Raw genomic sequence first — 7,983 nt, 5'->3', positions numbered from 1 at the left:
TTTGAAAAATAGAAACAGAACCACTATTTTCTCTCTAAATTTCACAAGTCACATTAATTTTTTAAAAATGCAGACCGACATTTAGTAGTCTAAATGTTTGAAACATTGTTTCAAAATTCTCTACAGACAGTGCACCTTCTGATCAACTGTACCCTGGCTAGCACTCCCTCTGCCCGTCCCTGGTATGCCACATTTATGAATATGAGAGAAATGGAAGTCAGATGTGTTAAATTACTCTATTAACGTCACATCTGGGGCTTCCCTGGTGGCTCCCTGGTAAAGAACCCGCCTTCCAATGCAGGAGACATGGGTTCGATCCCTGGGTCAGGAAGATCCCCTGGAGAGTGAAATGGCAACCCACTCCAGTATTCTTGCCTGGGTGGCAAAGAGTCAGGCGTTGACTTAGGAACTAAACAACAACAACAAGGTCACATTCGGGGCTGTCATTCTAGCTCTGCTGACTCCAGGTCCAGTATTTTCCTGCTGCACTTCCTCCACTTGTGAGACAGGACAGCCAGAACTTGTTTTACAATATAGTACTTTAAACAAAAATATTGTTTACTAAACATTGAAAAATTAATACTGCCTAAATATTCTTAAATTCTAATCCGAACCAGAGCCAAACCCTTGCAATAACATTCATTCCTTCTGTATTTCACCATGCCTTCCACAGAGTCAAAACCACTAGGGAAATCAACAGCTATTCCTCTTGCTTCCACATGTCTAATCAGTCATGAAGCCTTATTGATTCTGCCTTCTAAATACTATTCACTTCTCTCCCTTCCCATCCTTGCTAAGGAGCCTGCCTCATCACTAAGCTTTTTCAAGCAACCTCTTTCCTGTCACTGGTTCCTTCCTCTAAGCTATTACCAAGTATCATCATAACAAAATGAAACAAACACCCCATGTCCACCTTCTCTCTTCAGCCTGCTATCTGTCACCCTTTTCCCTTCCTTTTGTAGTCAAGCTTCTAGATTCCTTACTCTCTTATTAATATATTTTTATCTTCCATTTGCTACTCAACTATTACAGTCTGGTTTTGACTTGATTACTCATTGGAAGCTGTGCTTGATCTAACCTAGATTTAATGGTCACCCACAGGTTTATATGTTAAAAAGCAGATTCATTACTTTGCCTACAAAGGTCCGTGTAGTCAAAGCTATGGTTTTTCCAGTAATCTTGTACAGATGTGAGAGCTGTACAATAAAAAAGGCTGAGCACCAAAGAATTGATACTTTTGAACTGTGATGTTGGAGAAGACTCTTGAGAGTCCCTTGGACAACAAGGAGATCAAACCAGTCTATCCTAAAGGAAATTGTCCTGAATATTCATTGGAAGGACTGATGCTGAAGCTGAAGCTTCAGTACTTTGGCCACGTGATGCAAAGAGCCAACTCATTGGTAAAGACCCTGATACTAGAGAAGATTGAAGGCAGAAGGAGAAAGGGATGACAGAGGATGAGATGGTTGGATGGACCACTGACTTAATGGATATGAGTTTGAGCAAACGCCAGGAGATGGTGAAGGACAGGGAAGCCTGGTGTCCTGTAGTCCATGGGGTCGCAAAGAGTCAGACATGACTGAGCGACTGAACCTTGCTTCCGGCAGGCAAGTGTGGTACATTTTGGAGCAGGAACCTCTATACCCTTGGTGCAGAGCTCCAGGGAATAGGAGCCAGGAACTTGGGTTCTATCCTCGGCTTCTTGTTTGTGCTCTTTCGACCCATCTGCTGATGCTCTGAGGTGGATTTCTATGGATTTGGTCAGCACCATTCCTTTCCCCTTCTTTTATCAACAACACTCTCCTTTTCCTTTGGGAAATTATCCCTCCCCAGCATGTAGCCTTGCTGAGGTGGCCAGGAAAGGGTACTCCAGTCAGAGTCTCCCCACCAAGACCTGGGATCTTGCGAGAAATGACAAAAGGTCTGAAAAATGGTTGAAGCAGACTTATTCCTGTAGATCCCTAAAGAGATCGTTCTCAGTTCCTCTACCTGTAGAGTTGCCCTGACTTCTCGTGCTCTTGGAGTTAGCTATTAAAGACTATCCTTTTGAACTCCCCGCATCCTTCTGGCCAATTCTGTTTTTGCTTAAATGAGACAGAAACCTCATTGTATTGCTTATATCCAAAGACCCCCAATCCAGACATGAATCCGTAAAATCTCTTCCCCTCCTTCACTGTAAATGCTTAGTTCAGACTTGTCATTTCTCTCCTGGGCTATTACAGTGCCTTTTCTTAACTGGTCTCCCAGTTGCTAGACTCTTCCTATAGTCATTATATGTTTAAACATCTATGACATTGTAATATATTTGTGTTTGCCTAAATCTGTAAGGTTCTTTGGTCTGGGATCCTTGTTTCTGAAAACTTGGTACAGAGAAGGTTTTCAAAAGAAAACAAAAGTAATCTATTATATATTTTTGTCTTAGTTCAGTGGTTTTCAGCTGAGGCTGGCCCCCCTCTCACCCTCTTCCCCAACATTTTGCAGTCTGAAGACATGTATAGCTGTCACTACTGCCATCCCATGGTAGCAACTAGGGATACTGTTCAACATCCTACAATGCATAGGGTCGCCTCCCCAAGAAAGAATTATCTGGCTCAAAATGTCAATAATGCCGAGACCAAGAAAGCGAGTCTTATTTTACCACCCTGCTGTGCTGTGTTAGTTGCTCATTTGTGTCCGATTCTTTGCGACCCCATGGACTATAGCCTGCCAGGCTTCTCTGTCCGTGGGGATTCTCCAGGCAAGAATACTGGAGTGCGTTGCCATGTCCTCCTCCAGAGGATCTTTCCAACTCAGGGATTGAACCCAAGTCTCCCGCATTGCAGGCAGATTCTTTAACATCGGAGCCACCAGGGAAGCCCTTTTACCACCTTAAACGAACTTTATTTTATACTGTAAATTTTCAGTAGGATATCTTTCCCCACCCAAATGAGCACCCAAAACACTAATATTGTTGATACTGAGACCTGAAAGTATACTAATCATTCTTTAGATCAGTGTTTCTCAAACTTGCATCAGAATCACTTGCAGGGCTGGTAGCTGGGCTCCATCTGCAGAGTCTCAGATTCAGTATATTTGCAGTAGGGCCTGAGAATCTGCATTTCTAACAAGTTCCCAGGTCATGCCAGTGCTGCTGGTCCAGGGTCCACACTTTGCAGACCACTGCTTTAGAGAACCTGAGGGTTTATTAACACTGCCCCCCGTAAGATGCCATGCCCAGAAACTTGAGATGCAAGCTTCCCTGAGCAGGCACACTCTTGCTGTTCCCGAAATCTTGCTGCCAGATACCTGGAGTGCATCTGTGGCGACTCCAGCACCTTAAACTCAAAACATATCACCTTCCAGAGAACTGACAAAGACTGAAAGCAGGGCAAGGAAGCAGCGACTCTCCCCTCTTCCCTGACACGTGAGACAGTAACGGTCCTGAGGGCCAGGCCCTTGAAAGCAAGGTGACATCCCTTCTCCAGGATCCGTATCCTAGCTCTCCAGAGCACCTGTATCAGAATCACATTGAGGACTTAGATTCATGGGCCCATCCTCAGTAACCCTGGGAGTCAGCCAATGACTGCATTTTAATAAGCTTACTACATCAGTGGTTCTCAAAGCCTGGTCCTTGGACCAGCAATATCATACACCCAGTAACTTGTTAGAAATGCACATTTTCAGACAGGACCCCATACCTACTGAATCTGAACCCCTGAAGTTGGACCCAGTCACTTGTGTTTTAACAAGCCTTCCAAGTCAGCAGTCCCCAACCTTTTTGGCACCAGGGACCGGTTTCCTGGAAGACAATTTTCTCACAAACAGAGCTGGGTGAGGCAATGGTTTAGGTTTCACCCCCTGCTCACCTCCTGCTGTGCAGTCTGGTTCGAACAGGCCAGGGACCCCTACCGGTCTGTGGCCTGGGGGTTGGAGACCCCTGCTCTAGGTGACTCTTGCCTGCTCAAGTTTGAGAATACCTGGTTTAAGTCTTACTGCTCCCTCATGTTTAAGATCTCCGAATTTAGACTATTTTCCACTTCAGGTTCTAGATTCCTTTCCTACTTGTAGATGCCAGAAGCACCCACAGGAAGCAACCAACCCCCTCTCCCCTCCCTACCTCTCTGTAGAACATGTATATGGAACCAGAATGTGAGAGTGAACCCCTATTGAATTTGGCCATCTATATGAGGGCCACTCCCGTTTTAATCTGGCCGGGCAATGGTCCCCTGGAGCTCCACCTGGCACTCTCTGAAGCCTACCCACCCTGGCCGCGAAACCTTAGGGAAAAGTGATGTCCTGGACACGCTTTTCTAAGGGTTCTCGGCCCGCGGCCCGCCCCGCGCTCCTGCGTAAACACGCGGTTCCCTTGACAACGCCTGGAACGCACGTCAAAGGCTCGGAGAGTCTCGGGCGACGGTCACCCCTCCGGCCGAGCGCGACCCCCAGCAGAGGCCTCTGGGCCCGGCCCCGAGCCACCTCGGGCTTGCGGCCTCCTCCCCTGGTGCGGGATGAGCAGACCTGCGGCCGCCGCGGGGCCCCATGGAGGAGCAGCCGCCGCCGCCGCTGGTCCGCCCGCCAGTGAGCACGGCCTTATCGGGCAGCCCACACCCCGGCGCCCCCTCCCCGGCCGGCACGCCTGGCGGGACTTCCTCCGCGGTGACGGCGGTGGCCGTGCTGTCCTTCAGCACCGCGGCGGCCGCGGCGCTGGGGAACCGGAGCGACGTGAGCGGGGCCGACAGCACTGGCGCCGCGGCTGGCGGCGGCCTCGGCGGGCGCGGGGCGGCGGGGGCGGCGGGGAGGCCACCGCTGGGCCCCGAGGCGGCGCCGCTGCTGTCGCACGGGGCGGCGGTGGCGGCCCAGGCGCTGGTCCTCCTGCTCATCTTCCTGCTGTCTAGCCTGGGCAACTGCGCGGTAATGGGGACCATAGTGAAGCACCGGCAGCTCCGCACTGTCACCAACGCCTTCATCCTGTCCTTGTCCCTGTCGGATCTGCTCACGGCGCTGCTCTGCCTGCCAGCCGCCTTCCTGGACCTCTTCACGCCGCCGGGGGGCCCGGCGCCCGCCGCCACCGCCGCCGCCGCGGGGCCCTGGAGCGGCTTCTGCGCGGCCAGCCGCTTCTTCAGCTCGTGCTTCGGCATCGTGTCCACGCTCAGCCTGGCCCTCATCTCTCTGGACCGCTACTGCGCCATCGTGCGGCCGCCGCGGGAGAAGATCGGCCGCCGCCGCGCGCTGCAGCTGCTGGCGGGCGCCTGGCTGGCGGCTCTGGGCTTCTCCTTGCCCTGGGAGCTGCTCCTCACGCCCCGGGAGGCCCCGGCGGCGGCGCAGAGCTTCCACCGCTGCCTTTACCGGACGTCTCCGGACCCCGCGCAGCTGGGCGCGGCCTACAGCGTGGGGTTGGTGGTGGCCTGTTACCTGCTGCCCTTCCTACTCATGTGCTTTTGCCACTACCACATCTGCAAGACCGTGCGCCTGTCGGACGTGCGCGTGCGGCCCCTGACCACCTACGCGCGCGTGCTGCGCTTCTTCAGCGACGTGCGCACGGCCACCACCGTGCTCATCATGATCGTCTCCGTCATCTGCTGCTGGGGGCCCTACTGCTTCTTGGTGCTGCTGGCCGCCGCCCGGCGGGCCCAGGCCGCGCAGTCTCCCTCTCTCCTCAACGTGGTGGCCGTCTGGCTGACCTGGGCCAACGGGGCCATCAACCCTGTCATCTATGCCGTTCGCAACCCCAACATTTCGATGCTCCTAGGGCGCAACCGGGAAGAGGGTTACAGGACTAGGAACGTGGACGCTCTCCTGCCCAACCAGGGCCGGGCTCTACAGGCTGGAACCCTCAATCTCCTTCGAAACCGCTGTACCAACCGCCTGGGGGCCTGGAGCACGATGTCCTCTTCCAACCCGACCAGCGGGGTGGCAGGGGATATGGCCATGTGGGCTCGCAAAAATCCTGTTGTGCTTTTCTGCCGGGAGGGACCACCAGATCCTGTGACAGCAGCGGCTAAACAATCTGAATCTGGGGATACCAGCCTCTAAGGAGGGTTGGGATGCACAGCTTATGAAGGCAGATTTCCACCCTCTTCAATTAACTAACGGGGAGAATCGTGCATTTCATAAAGCCAAACGTTTAAAAGAGACAGAGGGGAAGGCTTACCCCTTCCCTCCAAACAACATAACAAGACAATGTCCTTTCCTTCAGAAGTGCCAAAAGGAATGTAAAATGCAAAAATTAAAACGATCTTACATTGCACAACCAAGCATTGTGAACTGTCAGTGCCCAAAATGACAAAATTCACAATTACTGAAAAGCTCATATTACAGGAGTCACACTGTGAAACAAACCAAAAAACTCATTGAATGCGACTGGTATTCATATACATAGAGTTCCAGGAAAGAATGAAGACCTTAAGAACTGCTTGAAGGCCCCTCTAAATCACCAGCATTCAAAGAACTTCAGATTTCTAGAACCTGCACCTCTAACACATGCCTAGGGTGCTTAGGTTAGGAGTAGAAATTTTTATCTGGCTTTACACACCTTGGTGCATTTCCTTCCCACCCCCACCCCATAATCTTTGTAGAAAATTTTAAATTCATATCCCATTTAAAACCATTTTAGGATTTTGAAGGTGGTTTATTACTATAAAATTCAACTGTTTGAGGGGCAAACAGAAGTATGAACATAAAGAAATGTGGCTAATTTTTAAAGTATTTTGAGATTATATTTAGAAACTAGTGTGCAGCATCAACCCTCCTCCCCCAAAATATTTGTCTGGGAATCTTTGAGACTTTGACCTTACTCTAACCTGCTACTTTTGTTTCTAATGATTTAGAGGTGCCACTCTCAGAAAGCTTTCACATTCTTAAATGATTTTCACAGTAGAAAGTCTTTGCATTTGAAGTAAATTTGATTTTTGGATGCAGCCAAAAATGTAATTTAAAGTCAAGTTGATTGAATCATGTGAATAATGCATATATATATAATAGGAGAACTCTATGAAGTTATTGGCTTAGCTATCCTACGCAGCTTTCAACTAATCGAAAATGATTCCAAAGAGGAATTCAAGAAATATTTTGAGAAGTGGATGCATTCTTGGAATGAGCATAAGGCTCTCCAAGAAGATTGACATGTTCTCCTACATTTGGAAGTTTGGGTATGTTTGTTTAAAAAAAAAAGTTCCTTTATAGACACGACATCTAAAATAGTGTGATCTTGATTCGAAAGGAGGATGCCTGTGAGATTATTATATGTAGTAGAGTATTCATAACGTAAGCATAAAGTCAGAGAGGTACTTTAATCACACTGGAAATACCTTCAGAAAGGTGCAAAACAAAGATTTTTTTTAAAAAATTCAAAGCACGATTCAGAATTTGTATGGGTGAAATTTCTCTTATTAAATGCCACTATACATAGAATCATTTGCTCAGAATTTTGAAAGATGTTTTTTGTGTTTTCACTGTTTCTTCCATCTTACTCCTCTTTTCTTCCGTGTTTCACAGCCTTAATTGAATAAGTACTTTAAACTAGACATGAAATGTCAGCTCTCTTATAAAGATTTTAATGTGAAATGGCCATCTTTTTTTCCTTGTAAAGTATTTAAACATTTTTGTTAGTATTTAATTTTGTGTGTGTGACAGATGGATATATGTCATCATTTTGTAATCAAAGATGGAAATATATGATTCTTGTCAGAACTAAAGATGTTTTAATGTTTTTCCCTTTCTCAAGGCATAATGCAACCAGAAGTTTATGAATTATCTGTATATATCTTCCTACACTAAGTGTAGTAAAGAGTAAATGAGATCATCTCTCCTCTTTAGTACTTACTATAACAGTCAGTGCAGCTGAACTCATGTTTAACAGGTATATCCTGTTAAAGGCAGAAAAAAAAAGCAGTCATGTATTTTTCACACTGTGAGAAAATGGAAGTCATGTCTGATATTTAGAGGAAAAAGATAAAGTCTTCCAATTAGGAAATTGAAATTCAAGAACTGTGAATAGAGGCAGAA

General features: G+C 48.0%; 1 protein-coding gene across 1 annotated transcript; it reads left to right on the top strand.

Annotated features, from left to right (window-relative positions):
• Positions 1-2,807: 2,807 nt before the first annotated feature.
• GPR135 (G protein-coupled receptor 135) lies at positions 2,808-7,778 on the top strand. Its single transcript, XM_027554229.1, has one exon. The coding sequence runs from the start codon at positions 4,519-4,521 to the stop codon at positions 6,010-6,012; it is 1,494 nt and encodes a 497-aa protein (XP_027410030.1). The 5' UTR covers positions 2,808-4,518; the 3' UTR covers positions 6,013-7,778.
• The last annotated feature ends 205 nt before the right edge of the window (positions 7,779-7,983 follow it).

Source organism: Bos indicus x Bos taurus, chromosome 10, assembly GCF_003369695.1.
Source record: "Bos indicus x Bos taurus breed Angus x Brahman F1 hybrid chromosome 10, Bos_hybrid_MaternalHap_v2.0, whole genome shotgun sequence".
NCBI lineage: Eukaryota > Metazoa > Chordata > Mammalia > Artiodactyla > Bovidae > Bos > Bos indicus x Bos taurus.
The sequence above is the reverse complement of the archived record's forward strand: the minus strand, read 5'-3'. Positions and strand labels throughout refer to the sequence as shown.